Source organism: Mercenaria mercenaria, chromosome 17 (genome assembly GCF_021730395.1).
Source record: "Mercenaria mercenaria strain notata chromosome 17, MADL_Memer_1, whole genome shotgun sequence".
NCBI lineage: Eukaryota > Metazoa > Mollusca > Bivalvia > Venerida > Veneridae > Mercenaria > Mercenaria mercenaria.
This window is the reverse complement of record NC_069377.1, coordinates 43,665,536-43,687,951: the sequence shown is the minus strand read 5'-3', so window position 1 is coordinate 43,687,951 and position 22,416 is coordinate 43,665,536. Positions and strand designations below refer to the sequence as shown.

At 37.2% G+C, this 22,416-nt stretch overlaps 1 protein-coding gene across 1 annotated transcript in view; it reads right to left on the bottom strand.

Moving 5' to 3' along the window:
* Positions 1-2,422: 2,422 nt before the first annotated feature.
* LOC123536967 (tRNA wybutosine-synthesizing protein 2 homolog) overlaps positions 2,423-22,416 on the bottom strand; it is a 22,058-nt gene continuing 2,064 nt past the window's right edge. The window contains exons 2-7 of the mRNA XM_045320489.2: positions 21,224-21,501; positions 19,319-19,432; positions 13,518-13,668; positions 9,271-9,380; positions 5,857-6,014; positions 2,423-5,485 (exon numbers count right to left, since the gene is read on the bottom strand). Coding sequence (XP_045176424.2) covers positions 4,556-5,485; positions 5,857-6,014; positions 9,271-9,380; positions 13,518-13,668; positions 19,319-19,432; positions 21,224-21,501 — 1,741 coding nt within the window. The 3' untranslated portion in view covers positions 2,423-4,555. The remainder of the gene's footprint in view (positions 5,486-5,856; positions 6,015-9,270; positions 9,381-13,517; positions 13,669-19,318; positions 19,433-21,223; positions 21,502-22,416) is intronic.

Sequence of the window (22,416 nt, the reverse complement as noted above, 5' to 3'; positions counted from 1 at the left end):
CCGGACAGGAAAAAAATCCTCTTGACCTTTGATCTCAAAGTGTGACCTTGACCTTTAAGCTAGGGTACTGGGTGTCGTCTCATCATGGGAAACATTTGTGCCAAGTAATATTAAAATCCCTTCATGGATGGCAGAGTTATGGACAGGACAGGAAAAAAACTCTGTTGACCTTTGACCCCTAATTGTGACCTTGACCTTTGAGCTAGGGGTCCGGGATTTGCGCATGACACGTCGTCTCATCATGGGGAACACTTGTGCTAAGTGATATTAAAATCCCTTAATGAATGTCAGAATTATGGACCGGACACGAAACAGACCCTGTTCATGCTATGTTAACATTTGACTGCTAAGTGTGACCTTTACCTTTGAGCTAGGGGACTGAAAGTTGTGCATGACACATCGTCTTATTATGAGGTACATTTGTGCCAAGTAATATTAAAATCCCTTCATAGATGGGAGAGTTATGGACCGGACAGGAAAAAAGCCTTGTTGACCTTTGACCTCCAATTGTGACCTTGACCTTTAAGCTAGGGGTCCAGGTTTTGCGCATGACACGTCGTCTCCTCATGGGGAACATTTGTGCCAAGTAATATTAAAATCTCTTCATGGATGGGAGAGCTATGGACCGGACAGGAAAAAAGCCCTGTTGACCTTTGACCTCCAATTGTGACCTTGACCTTTGAGCTAGGGTCCGGGATTTGCGCATGACACATCATCTCATCATGGGGAACATTTGTGCCAAGTAATACTAAAATCCCTTCAAGGATGGGAGAGTTGTGGACCGGACAGGAAAAAGCCCTGTTGACCTTTGACCTCCAATTGTGACCTTGACCTTTGAGCTAGGGGTCCGGGTTTTGTGCATGACACGTCATCTCATCATGGGGAACATTTGTGCCAAGTAATATTAAAATCCCTTCATGGATGACAGAGTTATGGACCGGACACGAAATTGCGGACGGACGGAATGACGGAATGACAGAATGACGGAATGACGGAATGACGGAAAGACGGAATGACGGAAAAGTGCATTCCTATAGTCCCCAAAACTGGTTTTCAACCAGTAGGGGACTAAGTTACATTAAAATCTATTTATAGTAACAACAAAGGGACGTAATTCTAAAAACAAGGGTGCCTCATGGTGGTGAACATTTGGTCCAAGTTACATCAAAATCCCTCCATGCATGAAGAAGAAATGTTCCATACAAAGTCATTCTTGAATTTGACCTTTGACCTCTAAAATATGACCTTGACCTTAGACCTAGGGACCTGGTTCTTGCGCATGACATGTTGTCTCATCCAGGGGAATATTTGTGCTAACTGATATCTAAATCCTGCTTTGCATGACAAAGTTATAGACCAGACAGGAAAAAAATCCTCTTGACCTTTGATCTCAAAGTGTGACCTTGACCTTTAAGCTAGGGTACTGGGTGTCGTCTCATCATGGGAAACATTTGTGCCAAGTAATATTAAAATCCCTTCATGGATGGCAGAGTTATGGACAGGACAGGAAAAAACTCTGTTGACCTTTGACCCCTAATTGTGACCTTGACCTTTGAGCTAGGGGTCCGGGATTTGCGCATGACACGTCGTCTCATCATGGGGAACACTTGTGCTAAGTGATATTAAAATCCCTTAATGAATGTCAGAATTATGGACCGGACACGAAACAGACCCTGTTCATGCTATGTTAACATTTGACTGCTAAGTGTGACCTTGACCTTTGAGCTAGGGACTGAAAGTTGTGCATGACACATCGTCTTATTATGAGGTACATTTGTGCCAAGTAATATTAAAATCCCTTCATAGATGGGAGAGTTATGGACCGGACAGGAAAAAAGCCTTGTTGACCTTTGACCTCCAATTGTGACCTTGACCTTTAAGCTAGGGGGCCAGGTTTTGCGCATGACACGTCGTCTCCTCATGGGGAACATTTTTTGCCAAGTAATATTAAAATCTCTTCATGGATGGGAGAGCTATGGACCGACAGGAAAAAAGCCCTGTTGACCTTTGACCTCCAATTGTGACCTTGACCTTTGAGCTAGGGTCCGGGATTTGCGCATGACACATCATCTCATCATGGGGAACATTGTGCCAAGTAATAATAAAATCCCTTCAAGGATGGGAGAGTTGTGGACCGGACAGGAAAAAAGCCCTGTTGACCTTTGACCTCCAATTGTGACCTTGACCTTTGAGCTAGGGGTCCGGGTTTTGTGCATGACACGTCGTCTCATCATGGGGAACATTTGTGCCAAGTAATATTAAAATCCCTTCATGGATGACAGAGTTATGGACCGGACACGAAATTGCGGACGGACGGAATGACGGAATGACGGAATGACGGAAAGACGGAATGACGGAATGACGGAAAAGTGCATTCCTATAGTCCCCAAAACTGGTTTTCAACCAGTAGGGGACTAATAAAGTGCTGGGTACATCATGCTGCCACCCAAGTCACATAATGTACACTAAACCTGTGAGTAAAACTTGCAGGTGTCACGTAATGCTTCATTTATTCATACAAACAACTCTCACTTGTACCTGTCTCTTAAGTCAGCAGAAGCTGTAAAAAGGAGTGGCATTGCATACTGCGATAATTTTAACAAACAGCAAGGAACCTTAGCGCAGTGCTGCTAGACTAGAAATGGCACAACAGGTCAATCCTGTGTACAGGGTTAGATATGGATAAGTAATCCAGATATCCTACCATACACCACAAGCTTCTGGGCTGGATAATTTTCTGAACATTTTGTCAGGCATGTACAAACAAGAGGGCCAAGATGGCCCTAGGTCGCTCACCTGAGAAACACACCATAATACACCATAACAGTGTAAACATAGACCTCGTGATTGCATGGAAAAAAATATTCAGACTAAGTATCATTAAAATTGGAGCAAACACAAGTATTTCTTTTTATTTGACCTAGTGACCTAGTTTTTAACCCCAGACGACCCATATTCTAACTGGACCTAGATTTTATCAAGGCAATCATTCTGACCAAATTTCATGAAGATCAATTGAAAAATACAGCCTCTATCACATACACAAGATTTTCCTTTGATTTGACCTAGTGACCTAGTTTTTGACCCCAGATGACCCATATTCAAACTTGGCCTAGATTTCATCAAGGCAATCATTCTGACCAAATTTCATGAAGATCAATTGAAAAATACAGCCTCTATCACATACACAAGGTTTTCCTTTGATTTGACCTAGTGACCTAGTTTTTGACCCCAGATGACCCATATTCAAACTTGGCCTAGATTTCATCAAGGCAATCATTCTGACCAAATTTCATGAAGATCAATTGAAAAATACAGCCTCTATTGCATACACAACGTTTTTCTTTGATTAAACCTAGTGACCTAGTTTTTGACCACAGATGACCAATAACCAAATTCAACCTAGATTTTATCAAGGCAATAATTCTGACCAAATTTCATAAAGATCAATTGAAAAATACAGCCTCTATCGCATACACAAGGTTTTTCTTTGATTTGACCTAGTGACCTAATTTTTCACCCAAGATGACCCATATTCAAACTTGAGCAAGATTTTATCAAGGCAATCATTCTAACTGAATTTCATGAAGATCAATTGAAAAATATAGCCTCTATCGCATACACAAGGTTTTTCTTTGATTTTACCTAGTGACCTAGTTTTTGACCCCAGATGACCCATTTTCAAACTCGGCCTAGAGTTCATCAAGGTTATCATTCTGACCAAAATTCATGAAGATTAATTGAAAAATACAGCCTCTATCGCATACACAAGGTTTTTCTTTGATTTGACCTAGTGACCTAGTTTTTATCCCCAGATGACCCATTTTCGAACTCGGCCTAGATTTCATCAAGGTAATCATTCTGACCAAATTTCATGAAGATCAGTTGAAAATACAGCCTCTATCGCATACACAAGCTAAATGTTGACGGACAGACAGACGACAGACAGACGCCGGACATCGAGTGATCAGAAAAACTCACCTGAGCATTGCTCAGGTGAGCTAAAAACACAGTCAGGGATAATACTGTACGTCCCATAATTAATGGCAAGAGCATTAAGTGATACTTCAATATAAGTTTCATTGAAATAATTTTATTTTTCAAACAAATTAAACATTGTATCATTATGATCTACAATTTCTCTGGTAAAATTTGATTCAAGGTTAAAACACACAAAAGAGCTGTTCTTTATTCTATATAAAACTGACATATTTCCAATGGCTGCAGCACAAATTAGGATCCATTTTAAATGTCTGTAACTTACATTATCTTGAAGAATATTGTCAGTGCTGAATAAAAATCTAAAGAAAAGTGGGTTCATGTTTGATGCAAGAAATATTTTCAGTAAACCACACAGACTGCAAAATCACCCAAATTGCAGTGGTGGTGTATGATCTAAGTATCCATGACAAATTCTGTAATGTTATTGTTTCATTATGAAAATGCTACCTACATGTCGAGCATAGATCTGTCATGTGATTTCAGCAAACAAATTGCAAAGAAAATAAGGAAAATTGTTACTGCATTTAACATAATCCCCTCTGTGTTTTATCTATTAAACAACTGGTTTACATTTCAGATCTAACACAACATGATCAACATAAGGTGCATATGATTTCACATGTTCAATATGTAAAATATCTGTATTCCACACATTGCCATGTATTCTCTGTAACATGTCTCTTACTTCGACAGCTGTAAGCTGTGCCCAGGAATACCATTTTGAATTTTTCAGCCTAGTCTTGTTATTATCAGATTTATTTCTAGAAAGTTTACAGCATTCACTATTTACTGCAGTTCTTTCACAATTACAGGATAATGCGTTTTCAAGAGAACATTTGTCATCTGAACATGTTTCATGTAAAGACTGTTTGTCAGCTGGTTTCTTATGCTGGTCTGTATCTTCATTGTTTATATTGGTTAAAACATCTTCTGTGTTTCTTGCACCACTGGTTACGTTTGCTTTTCCTATAAAGCTATTGTTTTCTTCTGCTATATAATCACCAATCTCATTTGTGTTTTTAGTTTTTTCTCTAACTTTGTCATCAATGCCTATCTCGTGTACAACACTTGCTTTTCTCCTTACATCATCATTAATATCTGTTACAATTTCCTCTCTTACACAAGAATCTGGCTGACTACCAATCATGTCTATTGCATTTCCAACTGTAACATAAGGATCTGTTTGAATGTTACATAACTCAGGGTTTCCACTTATATTCTGACAAGTCATATGGAAAGCATTTTTATGATCGACTGGTATAGTATCAACTGGTCTGCTGCTTTTGGCTTCACATCTAAACAACTGCTGAGGTTTGTCACTATGGCAACCATTCTCAACCTCAGGTTTAGTATTTACATTGTAGTGAATATGCATTATCCCACCTGTATCAGGTCTGAGTGCTGCGCATGCCACTGGCCAACCCTCACGAGAGCTCGGTATCAAACCAAGGTTCACTCTGTCAGCAACACCTTCCGGGCAAACCTGAGTAAAGATAAAAACACAACTTTATTTACTTCATTTAAACAACTGCACCACCATGAGATATGGTACTATGGAATATTTCAGTATGATAAACTTTTAGATGATGTTACTGGAAACATGCTAGTTTTAGTTTAGTCTTTGTTAGGCTTTGCTACAGTATACTGTTATTTGTTATGTTCACTTCCTGCCATTTCTAAGGGAGAGCAAGTTAAATCCAAATGTAAACCATGTCCAAGTTATCCAGAAGTAAAATATTTTCTAAAACAGGAACTGCTTCTTTGAAGCAGAATAATCAATGGAATACTAATTTGTGACCAGACCTTTTCTGTCTTTTTATACAAACTGTGTCTATTTTTGACCGTATTTTGTACCTGTTTATTGTCACCAAGGTGAACTGTACATTTGTCTTCAACACCATTCATGGAGAGATTTCTGCGTAAAGCTTCTACAGCATCTGGATTCCACTCACAGGCATGCAGATGCTTGACTCCAGTATATACCAAATATGGAAGTGTGAAATAACCAATACCTGAAATATTTATATCTCAACATCTAATTTACGCTTCTCAACACCTACAGCAGCGAATGATTTCTATGTAAGGTTAAGAGACAAATTACACCGAGGTTGAGTACCTTTGTCTTTGGGACTGGGTCCTTGTCTGAGACTTAGACCTTATAGGTACAGACACGCATCATCATTCTCAACTTGTATATGAAGTTTACTAGGCATCCCATGAATCAATAAATAGCTACTGCTGAGATATAAAATGTTTCAGATTGACTAACTGAAGGATAGTGTGATTATTATACACTTCCGTTCAGGGCAAAAACCCACTGAGGTGATTCAGTTAACATTGCAAAGCTGATCCATCAGTACCAAAGTAGCCTGACTGTTGACTAATCAGGAATAAAATGAGACATATCACTGCTGTCAAAATAGTTGAAATAGGTTTGTTGTTTTTTTAATATGAAAGATAAATAGATGGTTAGATAATTGTTACATACAGTGGTATGAAAGCAATTAAGTAATTTATTGAATGTTCAGATGAAAATATAAGGATCAGTTTTTTTGTTTTGTAGATTTTACAGATGCCATAAACCTTTTGGAAGTTGTACGCAAACTTCTCATAATTATGTCTCCCCCAGGAGACATATTGTTTTTGCCCTGTCCGTCCGTCCGTACGTCACACTTCATTTCTGAGCAATAACTGGAGAACCATTTGACCTAGAACCTTCAAACTTCATAGGGTTGTAGGGCTGTTGGAGTAGATGACCCCTATTGTTTTTGGGGTCACAGGTCAAGGTCACAGGGGCCTGAACATTGAAAACCATTTCCGATCAATAACTACAGAACCACTTGACCCAGAATGTTGAAACTTCATAGGATGATTGGTCATAAAGAGTAGATGACCCCTATTGATTTTGGGGTCACTCCGTCAAAGGTCAAGGTCACAGGGGCCTGAACATTGAAAACCATTTCCGATCAATAACTAGAGAACCACTTGACCCAGAATGTTGAAACTTCATAGGATGATTGGTCATGAAGAGTAGATGACCCCTATTGATTTTGGGGTCACTCCGTCAAAGGTCAAGGTCACAAGGGCCTGAACATTGAAAACCATTTCCAATCAATAACTAGAGAACCACCTGACCCAGAATGTTGAAACTTGATAGGATGATTGGTCATAAAGAGTAGATGACCCTTATTGATTATGGGATCACCCCGTCAAAGGTCAAGGTCACAGGGGCCTGAACATTGAAAACCATTTCTGATCAATAACTAGAGAACCACTTGACCCAGAATGATGAAACTTCATAGGATGATTGTACATGCAAAGTAGATGACCCCTATCGATTTTGGGGTCACTCCATTAAAGGTCAAGGTCACAGGGGCCTGAACATTGAAAACCATTTCTGGTCAGTAACTTGAGAACCACTTGACCCAGAATGTTGAAACTTAATAGGATGATTGGTCATAAAGAGTAGATGACCCCTATTGGTTTTGGGGTCACTCTGTGAAAGGTCACGGTCACAGGGGCCCGAACATTGAAAACCATTTCCGGTCATTATCTTGAGAACCACTTGACCCAGAATGATGAAACTTCGTAGGATGATTGGTCATGCAGAGTAGATGAACCCTAACGATTTTAGGGTCACTCTGTTAAAGGTCAAGGCCACAGGGGCCTGAACATGAAAAACCATTTCCAATCAATAACTTGAGAACCTCTAGACCCAGAATGTTGAAACTTCATAGGATGATTGTTCATGCAGAGTAAATGACCCTTATTGTTTTTGGGGTCACTCCGTCAAAGGTCAAGGGTACAGGGCCTGAACATTGATAACCAGTTCCGATCAATAACTTGAGAACCACTTGACCCAGAATGTTGAAACTTCATAGGATGATTGAACATGCAGAGTAGATGACCCCTATTGATTTTGGGGTCAGTCTGTTAAAGGTCAAGGTCACAGTGGCCTGTTCATGTAAAATCATTTTTTGGAAATAACTTGAGAACCACTTGACCTACAATGTTGAAACGTAATAGGATGATTGGACATGCAGAGTAGATGACCCCTATTTATTTTGAGGTCACTTGATCAAAGGTCAAGGTCACAGGAGCCTGAACAGTAACTTGAGAACCACTAGGCCACGAGTGTTGAAATTTAGCTGGATGACTGGACATGTCAAGTAGATGATCCCTATTGCAGCCAACCATCAGTGTCTCTTTGACTTTCGCTCCTGACCCCTATTGACTTCTTGCCTATAGGACTTTGCATCGGGGGAGACATGCGCTTTTTTACAAAAGCATTTTCTAGTTTGAAAAGTGCTTTTACCTTATTCAATTTTCATATGAATTACAAAGTTTATGCATGCATAAAGTCAAACTTAACTTAAGTAAAATTCTATATTAACAAGGCAGTCTGAAAGACAGCTGTATCCCTTGCCACAGTTATGGATAGTGAAAGGGTTGATGGTTTTGGGTGGAAGCATTGATGTTGTTAAGTATATTTTATAGTCCATGTATGACGAACGGAAGGCTGTAAGCTTTCACCTTGAGTTATGACTTTGACCTTCAGCCAACATGCCTGACTCATGAGCTCTGCACATCGTCTTGATGAGGTGATCATTTGATCCAAGTTTCATGAAAATCCTGCACGGGGGTTTAGGAGATACAGAGCGGACACAAAATAGAAGGCTCAAACCTTTGGCAATGAGTTGTGACCTTGACCTTGAGCCAAATGGCTGAATCATGAGCTCTGCACATCGTCTTGATGATATGATCATTTGACCCAAGTTTCATGAAAATCCTATGAGGGGTTTAGCAAATACAGAGCGGACACAAAATGGAAGGCTCAAACCTTTGACCTTAAGTTGTGACCTTGACCTTGAGTCGACATGGCTGACTCACGAGTTCTGCACATCAACTTGATGAGGTGATAATTTGACCCAAGTTTCATGAAAATCCTTCAAAGGGTTTAGGAGATACAGAGCAGACACAAAATCGAAGGATCAAACCTTTGACCTCAAGCTGTGACCTTGACCTTGAGCTGACACGGCTGACTCATGATTTCTGCACATCGTCTTGATGAGGAGATCATCTGACCCAAGTTTCATGAAAAACTTCGAGTTTAAGTTAAATGGAGCAGACACAATTGTTACAGACAGATGGACAGAGACCATTTCTATAACCCCCCACCATTCATGACAGGGGATTAATCATAACCTGTTGCTACTTTAAATGCAGTTTGCTACTTGTAGACTGTTACTTTCTATTACACATATATACCTGCATATAAATCCACCACAATCTCCCCGTTACATTTGAAACCTGCTACACGGAGTTTCTCAGTGATGTTACCTGCACTAAACATACACTTGGTTACATCATAAGTATACCTGCAAAACAGAATGTTATATATCACACCAGTCACACATAACTATAGGGTACTGATGGGAAAACCAATCGAAATATAATGCAAAACCTAACTCAGTTACAATCTGGAATTTCTGATGAATTCTGACCTGAATTCTGATGTCCTTGTCTGAAAATCAGTTACTGTTCTGTATTTAGAATTGCCAAACTTAATATGATTTCATTGTGAAAAATCAACCAGTTGTAAGCAAAATACATGAGATCATTCATCACCCAGAATTCAAAATGTTAGTATGAGTGGGACATTTGCATTTATTTACGCGCCGCCCACCCCCCGGCCACCAGCAAACCATATCGGCAAGCATGATTACCTCTTTGACTATTAATTATAAATTTTATTATGTTTCAACAATGCCTAATGCTATGTATCACATGCTGCGAGAGGAAGAAAATATATACAGCAACTTTATAGTTAATTACGGTACACAATAAAACTGAGAGAAAATTATGTGTTTGCTGAACATTTAGTGGACAAGTCGAAGATTCAGATTTAGTTCTATAAATCCATGTACTATGTATTTGTTAATGTTTGGCAAGTGACAAAATATGGTTTAAGACATTTTCTTCTTCGTAGGAAATGGTACTGGTTTTCAAATTGACTCACATCATAAGAAATATTCTGTCTTCTCTTTTTAAAGTTTTCATTCCTTTCTGTTCCAGTACAGAGTCTGCATGATGAAGTTCGAAATTTGAACAGTGTATTTCTATATTTTCTCTAATTAAAAAATCACTGTAAAAAAGTGCATACAACTAATCTCTATCGGAATTATTTATATCAGAATTCCAATTTGTGTTTATAATTATAGAAAAGTCTATGCTTAATTTCTTATTGAATATCTATGAAAATTAATTAATATGCATTTCAGAGAATCCACGGAAATCTAAGAACAGTTTGTGTTGATAGGCCCAGTTATTATAACAATTTCTGTTTATACGAGAATCTTGTCAGAAGTGTCAATTACGCCTTTAATTACCTTAATATTTTCATTCAATATCTCAACATTATCACCTTTCTTTGAATTTTAACCCTTATCATGCTGGACACGATTTATTCTGCCTTTGCGACCAGTGCAGATCAAGATCTGCCTGCACATCCATGCAGTCTGATCATGGTCTGCACTGTTCGCCATTCAGTCAGTATAGTTTTGATAAGCACCCCTTTTAACAGTTAATGGTACTGTCCCAATCAAAAGATGGACAAGTTCATTATATAAATTTAGCAGAGTAAGGGTTAAATGGAAATCTCCAAGCTTCTCCATACAATGCCCACAAGTTTGAAAGCTTCTCCTTGCCAAGGATTCTTCTTATTTTTAAGTATTTACCTTTATACTAAATCTTTTGCAATATAATACCCCATATTTCCATTCCAAAATTTAACAAGAGGGTCATGATGACCCTGAATCGCTCACCTGAGTAATATGATCAACATGTTTAAAATGGCAAACTGATGCTAAAATACGAGAAAGTAAGTCAGTAGGTCACATTCATGGTCACTGAAAGTCAGTTTTAAGATCAGTGTGCAAAACTGTACATGTGATCCAAATTTCAAGGCTGTATCTAAAAAACAAGAGGACCATGATGGCCCTGAATCGCTCACCTCTTCCCACATGACCCAGTTTTGAGTATGATGTCGTTTTTTCTATTATTTGACATAGTGACCTAGTTTTTGAGCTCATGTGACCTAGTTTTGAACTTGACCTAGATATTATCAAGATAAAAATTCTGACCAATTTTCATGAAGATCCATTGAAAAATATGGTCGAGAGGTCGTAAGGTTTTTCTATTATTTGACCTATTGACCTAGTTTTCGAAGGTACGTGACCCTGTTTTGAACTTAACCTAGATATCATCAAGGTGAACATTCTCACTAGTTTTCATGAAGATCTCATGAAAAATATGGCCTCTAGAGAGGTCACAAGGTTTTTCTATTTTTTTAACTACTGGCCTAGTTTTTGACCGCACGTAACCCAGTTTCGAACTTGACCTAGATATCATCAAGGTGAACATTCAGATCAATTTTCATGAAGATCCATTGAAAAATATGGCCTCTAGAGAGGTCAAAAGATTTTAATAATTTTAGACCTACTGACCTAGTTTTTGAACTCAGTTGACCCAGTTTCAAACTTGACCTAGATATCATCAAGATGAACATTCAGACCAACTTTCATACAGATCCCATGAAAAGTATGGCCTCTAGAGAGGTCACAAGGTTTTTTTTATTATTTGACCTACTGACCTAGTTTTTGAAGGCATGTGACCCAGTTTCAAATTTGGCCTAGATATCATCAAGGTGAACATTCTGACCAATTTTTATGGAGATCCATTCACAAGTATTGCCTCTAGAGAGGTCACAAGGTTTTTCTATTTTTAGACCTACTGACCTAGTTTTTGACCTCACATGACCCTGTTTCGAACTTGACCTAGATATCATCAAGATGAACATTCAGACCTATTTTCATAAAGATCCCATAAAAAATATGGCCTTTAGAGAGGTCACAAGGTTTTTCTATTATTTGACCTACTGACCTAGTTTTTGATGGCATGTGACCCACTTTCGAATTTGACCTAGATATCATCAAGATGAACATTCAGACCAACTTTCATACAGATCCCATAAAAAATATGGCCTCTAGAGAGGTCACAAGGTTTTTCTATTATTTGACCTACTGACCTAGTTTTTGACCGTATGTAACCCAGTTTCGAACTTGACCTAGATAGCATCAAGATGAACATTCAGACCAACTTTCATACAGATCCCATGAAAAATATGGCCTTCAGAGAGGTCACAAGGTTTTTCTATTATTTGACTTACTGACCTAGTTTTTGATGGCATGTGACCGAGTTTTGAACTTGACCTAGATATCATCAAGGTGAACGTTCTGACCAATTTTCATGAAGATCTTGTGAAATATATGGCCTCTAGAGAGGTCACAAGGTTTTTCTATTTTTAGACCTACTGACCTAGTTTTTGATGGCACGTGACCCAGTTTCGAACTCAACCTAGATATCATCAAGGTGAACATTCTGACCAATTTTCATGAAGATCTTGTGAAATATATGGCCTCTAGTGAGGTCACAAGGTTTTTCTATTTTTAGACCTACTGACCTAGTTTTTGACCGCACCTGACCCAGTTTCGAACTTGACCTAGATATCATCAAGATGAACATTCTGACCAACTTTCATAAAGATCCTATGAAAAATGTGACCTCTAGAGTGGTCACAAGCAAAAGTTTACGGACGCACGGACGACGGACACAGCGCGATCACAAAAGCTCACCTTGTCACTTTGTGACAGGTGAGCTAAAAACAGATGAAACAAGCATATCAAATGGCTTAAATTTTTGTGACACAGGAGTTCTATATGACATTAAATACTTTCATTACAATATACAACATAAACTGTACATGCTGAGCCAAAACATTGCTTCTTGGGTTCTAGACAAGTAACCATTTCTATAACAAAGTGCAATCCTCAAGTATTTAAATGAATCTCTATTTTTCTGTGCAAGGTGTATGTTGTTTGAAGCCACTTCTCAAAGCTTGAATATTGTAAAAACTAAGCCTGTAGACCAGAGTATTCTAACACAACCCAATTTGTTTTCCTATTAAACAGAGAAGGCTGCAAGTTGTGTGTTATTATGCAACAATTCATTTTTCTGACATCACAATTATTAAGTCATAGCGTGAAACAGCATAGCGGCACCCTGGAAAACAAGCCAACAGAAAGCAGGGAAACAGTTAATGGCTGTTGTCAAAGATGTACTAGTACATGTATATAATAATGCTTGGTAATGTGTTAGAATTGAAATGATATAACTCAAGCAGTGATTGGCTCTCGAATAAAATCACTGTCATTTAGATGCCTATTATTATAATTCATTTGCATCTGAATTCCAAACCATGATTTTATTCAATGAAATCATTATTTTCGATATATTATTTCTTAATCAATGCTACTTTACCATTGGTTACTTTCCAAATTGGCTCAGTATGAACCAGTCAGATACTGTACAAACATAGTTTTTAGACTGGTCACCAAACAACTTTATATCCTTGGATGCAAGATGCAGATAAAACAAGCTTATTTACAAGTGTTTACCTTATACCATTATCAGTTTGCTCCACCCAACCGCTGTTGCCATGTAACATTATTACTTGAGGTGTCCTGTATTGGTCTATGGAGACAGGGCATTTCTTTGCCAATCTATTACATGACAAACATCTTAATACTGTGGACCACACCTCTGAACCTGAAATACATCACATCTAATTTAGGTTTAAATACACTATTTAATACAGTCAATAAACTTGGTTTTAAATTGTATACTTAATTGTAAACAAGACCAAAGAAAGACGAGCCAATGCAATGTAACACACTGGATAGAATTAAACTACAGTCGAATACCGTTACCTCGATATTCAAGGGACTGTAAAAATTGCATCGACGTATCCGAAGTTTGACGTAACGATATCGACTATCTGGGACTTCTTTGTACTTGTGTTGGACGTCTCTATTGTCATTATATCCAATGTTTTTTTTCAGAGGGTTTGAAAGGGGAAAGCAATAATATAAAGCGTAGATACGATTTTAATTTTATTTACAAATAAAATATCTTAATTAAATACATACATACATACAACTTTTTAATTTTTCAAAATATACAACTAAACATTAGCATTTTTATTTCTTCCCTAAACAAGTCTGAATGCAGCGGTAACGTTCCTAGTTGAGCAGTAATTTTGACTGTGCTTCAATTACGAAAATTTTCCAGTTATATACGCATATTGTTACGCAGTCCTAAATGGCAGATTTTTACTCTGTCAAACAGAAAATATTTCATCCAAATTAGTTGTTATATTTGAAAACAGCTTTCCTGCTTGCACAGTGTTTTATAACACTGATTATTGGGAATTAAATGCAAACTTCCTGACATTAAATTAGATTAAAGATTAAATAACAAACAAAACAAACACACAAACTAACTTGAATATGATTAATACATCGCCGGACAACAACAGGTTGATTTTCACACCTTACAAATAACATAGATATTTTTTGACAAGCTGTGATATCGATGAAACCAGGTGTAAAAACAGTACAGGTAAGTTGACGGGACTGAAAAATCTAATCGAACTAAACAAAATGTCGAGCTAATCATATCGAGGTAAAGATAAATAATTACATTAAGATAAATAGGGAAAAATCGGGACCGACTCAAACACATCGTGCTAACCGGAGTATTGAGCTAACCGATATCGAGGTAACGATATTCAACTGTATTTTAATTTTAAACTTTGCACTTAATTGTGTTAACTAAAAAAAAAGCAACATGAAAATGAATCACTTTGCTTTATTTTGCTAACCCAGAATGGTTGTTTGAACATCTAGTCTAGGTGTATGAAACTTGTACATATTTCCGCTTATTTATAATCACCATCAGTAACCCATATGGGCTACTCCTCCTAAAGATTGTTAGTAATGTTAGTGCAATATACAGATGATCCAACTTCAGAAGCTTCCCTAGTTCTTTAGTGTGCCATGAGTAAAGCACTCATATAGAGGACTCTTATTCCAATGTTATTTTAGTAGGAGAGGTTGGGTGGGGGGTGGGGGTCAAACTTACTACTCCTGGTTTCATAGTCAGCCAGTGTTTCCACTGGTCCACTACCTCTGCTCTTCCACTGTATAACCATTTCTACCAAAGTTGTTGTTAAGGTATAGATGGTACTCCCCATGTAAACAAGGCCATTGATACATGCACCAGTTCTTGTTCTGCTTCTTACATAGAGAACTAGATGTGTGCCCATAGGACACAGGTGCCCCCAACTTCTGTCATTGTATACTGTTTCATTGCTCTAGGTGAAATATTTCTTAAGATGTTTGCAACACAAACTTTTAAGAACTTTACATGTATTTTCACTAAGTGAAGGCCCATAACTGGCCTAGCTGAGTGAAATCCCAAAGAGAACACAAGGTGCACAACTTCACATGCTATATAACAATCATCTAATGTTTTATGACACTAGGTCAAATACATTTTGAGATACATGGAGCGCAAACTTTTATTGACTAAGACAAGGGTCTTTAAAAGAGAAATAAAAAAAACTTTATGTGCACAAATTCATATGCTGGGTAATATTCCTGTATGGTTTCATGGTGCAATATTTTCTAACATATATGCAACACAAACTTTTAAGCACTTCATGCGTATTTATCACTTAGTCAAGGCTCATAACTCCAGGTGCACAACTAAACATGCTATGTAACAATCCAATTACGCTTTATGATTCAAAGTAAAATACTATTTGAGATACATGCAACCAAACTTGTATCCAATTTATGCATGTATTTGACAATCAAGGGCCATAACTCTGATCTGACAGACAGAAATCCAAAACAAAATCCTGGGTGCACAACTCCATATGCTGAATAATATTTCTATGGTGTTTCATGACCCTAAATCAACTAGTTTTTGAGATATGTGCGACACAACTTTTATGCCTTTTTATGCATATATTTGACTAAGTCAAGGGTCATAACAATATAGCACCGCAGAGCAGAACAGAGAGTGAAACTGAAACAACTCCTGGTCTGGCTGTGTGAGATCCACATTTAAACCCCTGGTGCACAACTTCCTGTGCTGAATAACAATCCTGTGAGGTTTGATGACTCTGGGTCAAATACTTTTTGATATGATATAAACTACATAAATTCGGGTGGATCATGACAGACATCTCTGCAAACAGACCCATTTGTTCTCTCTATTGTTCTTTTAGCCATGTAAGACAAAAAATAGCCATTTAAGAGCTAATGGAATGTGTGACATAAAGGAAAAAATACAGTTACCTCCTGTTCCTATAGCCACCTAAGTATCCAAATGTAAGTACTGATGGACGGGCAGACACACGGACAAGGGTAACTCTAAGTTACCCTTAGCTCTAAGTTCATGCATACTTATTACTTATTTTGCTATAAATTGCCAAGCAACTTAATAACTCTGTCACCATCAAAGTATGCCTCAACATCAATGATAATGGTGATAGGTCACAAGTGATGACAATCTTAACTAGAACTGTCACAGGAGTGACGAATACCCCCACAATACGGTCTTGTGACAGAAGAATGGCAACCATAAGAAAGACATGGCCACAAGAATGTCAATTTAAATCGAACTTGACCTGTATTTTATGATGTTACACATGTGTACCAAAATTCATCTAAATCTGTCAAGCCTTTTGTGAGTTATTTTCTGGCAACCATGAGTTTGCACATTTAAAGTTGGAAAGGGGCCATAACTACATATACAATTGGTGGTTTGTAGCCAAAGTCAAACTTTACCTGTATTTTATGATGTTACACCTGTGTACTAAAAACATTTAAATCTGTCAAGAACTGTCACTGGAGTGTTTAATGACTCCAATGGTGGATGAATATTGCACAATAGCTTGAGTCTATGTTAAACAAGAGGACCATGATGGTCCTGAATCGCTCACCTATCCCCACATGACCCAGTGTTGAACTGAGTATGACGTCGTTATTTCTATTATTTGACATAGTGACCTAGTTTTTGAGCACAAGTGACCTAGATATCATCAAGATAAAAAATTCTGACCAATTTTCATGAAGATCCATTGAAAAATATGGCCTCTAGAGAGGTTACAAGGTTTTTCTATTATTTGACCTAATGACCTAGTTTTTGGAGGCACGTGACCCACTTTTAAATTTGACCTAGATATCATCAAGCTGAACATTCTCACCAATTTTCATGAAGATCTCGTGAAAAATATGGCCTCTAGAGAGGTCACAAGGTTTTTCTATTTTTTCGACCTACTGACCTAGTTTTTGACTGCACATGACCCAGTTACGAACCTGACCTAGATATCATCAAGCTGAACATTCTCACCAGTTTTCATGAAGATCCATTGAGAAATATGGCCTCTAGAGAGGTCACAAGGTTTTTCTATTTTCAGACCTACTGACCTAGTTTTTGACCCCACGTGACCCAGTTTCGAACCTGACCTAGATATCATCAAGGTGAACATTCTGACCAATATTCATGAAGATCTCATGAAAAATATGGCCTCTAGAGAGGTCACAAGGTTTTTCTATTTTTAGATCTACTGACCTATTTCTTAACCCAATGTGACCCAGTTTCGAACTTGATCTAGATATCATCAAGGTAAACATTCTGACCAATTTTCCTGAAGATCCATTGAAAAATATGGCCTCTAGAGAGGTCACAAGGTTTTTCTATTTTTAGACCTACTGACCTAGTTTTTGACCGTACATGACCCAGTTTCGAACTTGACCTAGATATCATCAAGCTGAACATTCTGACCAATTTTCATGAAGATCCATTGAGAAATATGGCCTCTAGAGAGGTCACAAGGATTTTCTATTTTTAGACCTACTGACCTAGTTTTTGACCGCACGTGACCCAGTTTTGAACTTGACCTAGATATCATCAAGTTGAACATTCTGACCAATTTTCATGAAGATCCATTGAGAAATATGGCCTCTAGAGAGGTCACAAGGTTTTTCTATTTTTAGACCTAATGACCTAGTTTTTGACCGCACGTGACCCAGTTTCGAACTTGACCTAGATATCATCAAGGTGAACATTCTGACCTATATTCATGAAGATCTCATGAAAAATATGGCCTCTAGAGAGGTCACAAGGTTTTTCTATTTTTAGACCTACTGACCTAGTTTTTGAACCCACGTGACCCAGTTTCGAACTTGACCTAGATATCATCAAGGTGAACATTCTGACCAATTTTCATGAAGATCTTGTGAAATATATTGCCTCTAGAGAGGTCACAAGGTTTTTCTATTTTTAGACCTAATGACCTAGTTTTTGATGGCACATAACCCAGTTTCGAACTTGACCTAGATATCATCAAGGTGAACATTCTGACCAACTTTCATAAAGATCCCATGAAAAATGTGACCTCTAGAGTGGTCACAAGCAAAAGTTTACGGACGGACGGACGCACGCACGCACGCACGGACGGACGATGGACGACGGACGCCGCGCGATCACAAAAGCTCACCTTGTCACTTTGTGACAGGTGAGCTAAAAATATCAAATAATAAGAGAGGTACAGATAAAGTGTATCAAAACACTATATAAGTATAATTCTAAGTAAAAATGGGGCATAATTCAGGAAATATTGGTGCAAGAGTTATGCACCTTGTGTCATATGATGTGGGTGATGATGTGGAACAACTACTTCAAGTTTGAAACAAATGCATTTCGTAATAACTGAGATATATTGAAAATGCATCAAAATTAACCTTAAATTCTAAGTAAAAGGGGGCATAATTCATGAAAAATTGGGGTCAGAGTTATGCACCTTGTGCCACATGATGTTGGTAATAAGGTGGAACATCTATTTTAAGTTTGAATCAAATCCATTTAGTAATAACTGAGATATAGATTTCGGGACGGGACCGGACGCAATGCGACGCGACAACCGACTCCTATATAGCCCCTCCCCCCAAACATGTTTGGTGGGGGTATAATAACAATAAAAAGTATGTAGCGAAGTGGTTTGCAGAGGAGATGAAGTTTCAGTGTGAAGTCATATTGTTCCTCACTATTTCCAGCTGTTCCTAGGAAATAATTTAGTTTTCAATTTAGACACTGCCATTTTCAGCACAAAGCACAAGTATGCTAAAAGTACACATGGACATCTGTAGCACAGTTAATGGTCCCTGCCTAATGAGGATGCAAAACAGTACATGGGTATAAGGACTTATATGAGAAAGCAATTCATCTAGCTTATGTAAGGTTGTCAATGTTACTTCCCTGTACATTCAAAGCTGGAATATTGTGACCACATTAATTTTGTCCTTGTAATTGAACAACAAACTGCCTATATAGACTCTCTACTCACCCAGGCCAGTCCACACAGGAAGTGTGAATGCTGTACTAGGAATAAGAACAAGGTCACCATGTCTCTCCCAGTGACTAGGTATGTCTTTCACAACATCCTCTGTCCACTCGTAACCTATAAATTCAATTAAAAATATTCTGTTTTTAATGGTCCACAGTACCAACATACAGAATCTGATGTTTTAGTATACAAATTAATGTTCTTCAAAGAACAAAGTTCTAATGAGTTTAGACTGTTCTTTTCTATCATTAATTCATTCTCACTAGAGGTCAAACATGGTTCCCTTGCTGAATTTCTGGAACAAGTCACAAATATTTTTACTTTGTTTACAGTACAGGTTAAAGGTTTCAGCCAATCAGTAACTTGTTTTGCAAGGCAATAAAAATCATTAGTGAAAAGCGTTGCTGCATCTATTTCAGTATCACCAATTAATGAGAAATGTTTTTATTTCTCAAGATTAATTTCTAAATATCCAACACAAAAATAGTGAATCTTTATTCATCGCAATCATTTTGTTTTCTCTTGATTCATTGCTAGCAAGTTTTTTTTCAGTTAGGTGGGTTGAATATAGGAAAACATTGACTGACTGTGGTAATTAGGAGTGTGCATGATCTTAATCAAAAGTTCATCTTGGAACTATGACAACCCATTCAGGGCTCCAGATAATTTTTCATGCAATTAGTTTTTCATTTCTTGATTTTTTTCACAATTAGTTTTTTCACTACCAAATTTTAAATTCAATTAGTTTTTTTAAATTCTCAATTAGTTTTTCATTGCAAAAGTTTAACCTTTTAGTTTCCTTGTTGGAGGGAGCGTATTTATCATTCATTAATCATAGAAAAAAATGCACTGTCAGTTTTTTTTTGTTTTTTTTTTGCTGCCGACACCATATTCGCAATTTCTTAGAAGGGAAGATCACCCCAGCATGCTAATAAACTGCGCAGTTCGTAATTTATTTATTTATATTTGGGTTTTACTGCGCACCAACACAGTATAGGTTAAATGGCGCCAAACAGGACTACAAATTTTGGTTTCACATCTCATTTACATCAAAATAAAAACATGAGGTATGGAATCAAAATTTGTATACCTGCTGGATTCACAGTGTTACAGCAAAACCAAATGTTAAGACCCTATTAGTTGCCTCTTACGATCATGCAAGGGTAAGGCAGTGGTTCCAATTCTTTTCATACACAGATCGTCCCAGAACCATATGGGGCGTCATCGTTATTTAACACCCTGACAAAATATATCATTATAAACGATCGGAAGATGGTTTCTTTTTGTTTTCGGCGATTTCAAGTGTTTTTGAAACGACTAAAGTTGAAAATCAAATCATTTTTCAACGACAGGTTTTGGAATTTAATTAGTTTTTATTGAAAATCATTTCGTTTTAACGATAAAACAATGCTTATCTGGAGCCCTGCCATTGATAGGAGAGAAAGGGAGTAATTTACTGCAAGTAAATGACAACATGCCAACATGAATCAGAGGTGGACGATGATTACAAAGACATAATTGACTAAATCAATAATGACAAGAAACAGAAAAAATATAAATCTGGATAACATGTCCACTCAAATACCAAAAACAGGAGAGCATAGACATTTCAAGAGTAAATATTACTGCAAATAAAAACAAAATGGTACCAAAACTTCAGGTAAAGTATCAAAGACTTCAGGTAAAGTATCTAAAACTTCAGTAAGGTATCTAAAACTTCAGGTAAAGTATCTAAAACTTCAGTTAAAGTACCAAAACTTCAGGTAAAGTATCAAAGACTTCAGGTAAAGTATCTAAAACTTCAGGTAAAGTATCACTGACAGTAAATGTCACTTTTGAATTCTTCCTTATGTTTAACCCTTGTGGCTTTTTTTGTATTTTGTGAGTCAAAGATTTAATTCATACCATGTTTGTCAATAAGACATTTTAAATCTTCTTTCAACAATTGAAGTGGAGTCTTTACTGTAAACTTTTTGGCAAGAGGTAGATTTACAGTCCTTATGTCCACTTTGCTCTCCTCAATGCTATATATTTCATGACTTGTTATCTTTTTCTTCAAGTCTGCTGTACAGAATTCTGTGTGTAAATCTATGTCTTTGATTGGAATAGCAACAAGATTTTCACCCTTGAGGAACTTGAGTCTTCTTGTAGGATCATTTAGCTGTAACTCTGCTAGAATATTCCTGTAAAAAGAAAAATACATAATGCATTTTAATAACTTTATGAACTTGAAGAAAAACCTTTAAACAACCATGAACCAGTTGATAGGCCTTCAGGTTTTAGACAAGAAGATTTTTTCAGTTTTTCTTATATAAAGGCTATGTAAAACAATAGAACACCATGGCAGGACCAATATGATTTGTAAGAAACTGTTAGAGGACCACTTCTCAATGCTACATGCCAATCATTTAAGCTCTTGGTCTTGCTGTTTTGGACAAGAAGATTTTTCTAAAGTTTTTCCTTTTAGTTGCCACTGCAACCTTAATGAATTTTGCATAGAAAGGAATTCTTTGAACAACTTTGGTAGAGGAACATCCAAGAAACACCCAACCTCTACAAAATGGTTTCAGAAGAGAGGATGTTTAAGGAAAAATGTTGGCTCATGACTACAGATTATCCTACTATACCAATAACTCATACTGAAGAGTTGTGCTATAAACCAGGCCTTTTTTTCATCAATTTGGGAATGCTACCGACACCGGTGGAATTGGGAAAATGCTCTCGGAAATTGTCTTAATTGGGACAATTTGCAAATTACCAAAATCTACATAAATGTGTTTTTGTGTGAAGTATTAATGAACTGCATTTCAGTAATTGTTCAACAGTATTATAATTTACCTAAATATACATACAAATTAGCAAAACTATCTTAAAACAGCAAAAACTCTAAAAGGTATAAATTTGGGAATTTTTAATTCAACTTTGGGAAAAAAACATACTTTTTTGCATTGGGATTACCTCGTTTTACCGGAGGTAGATTTATAGGTGAAAAAAGCCCTGTAAACAAATCATTTCTTTAATCCCAGCAAACCCCTGACATTGTATCAATGTTGGATCTTCACTATTTTTTTTTATTTCGTCTATTAAACCAATGTCAT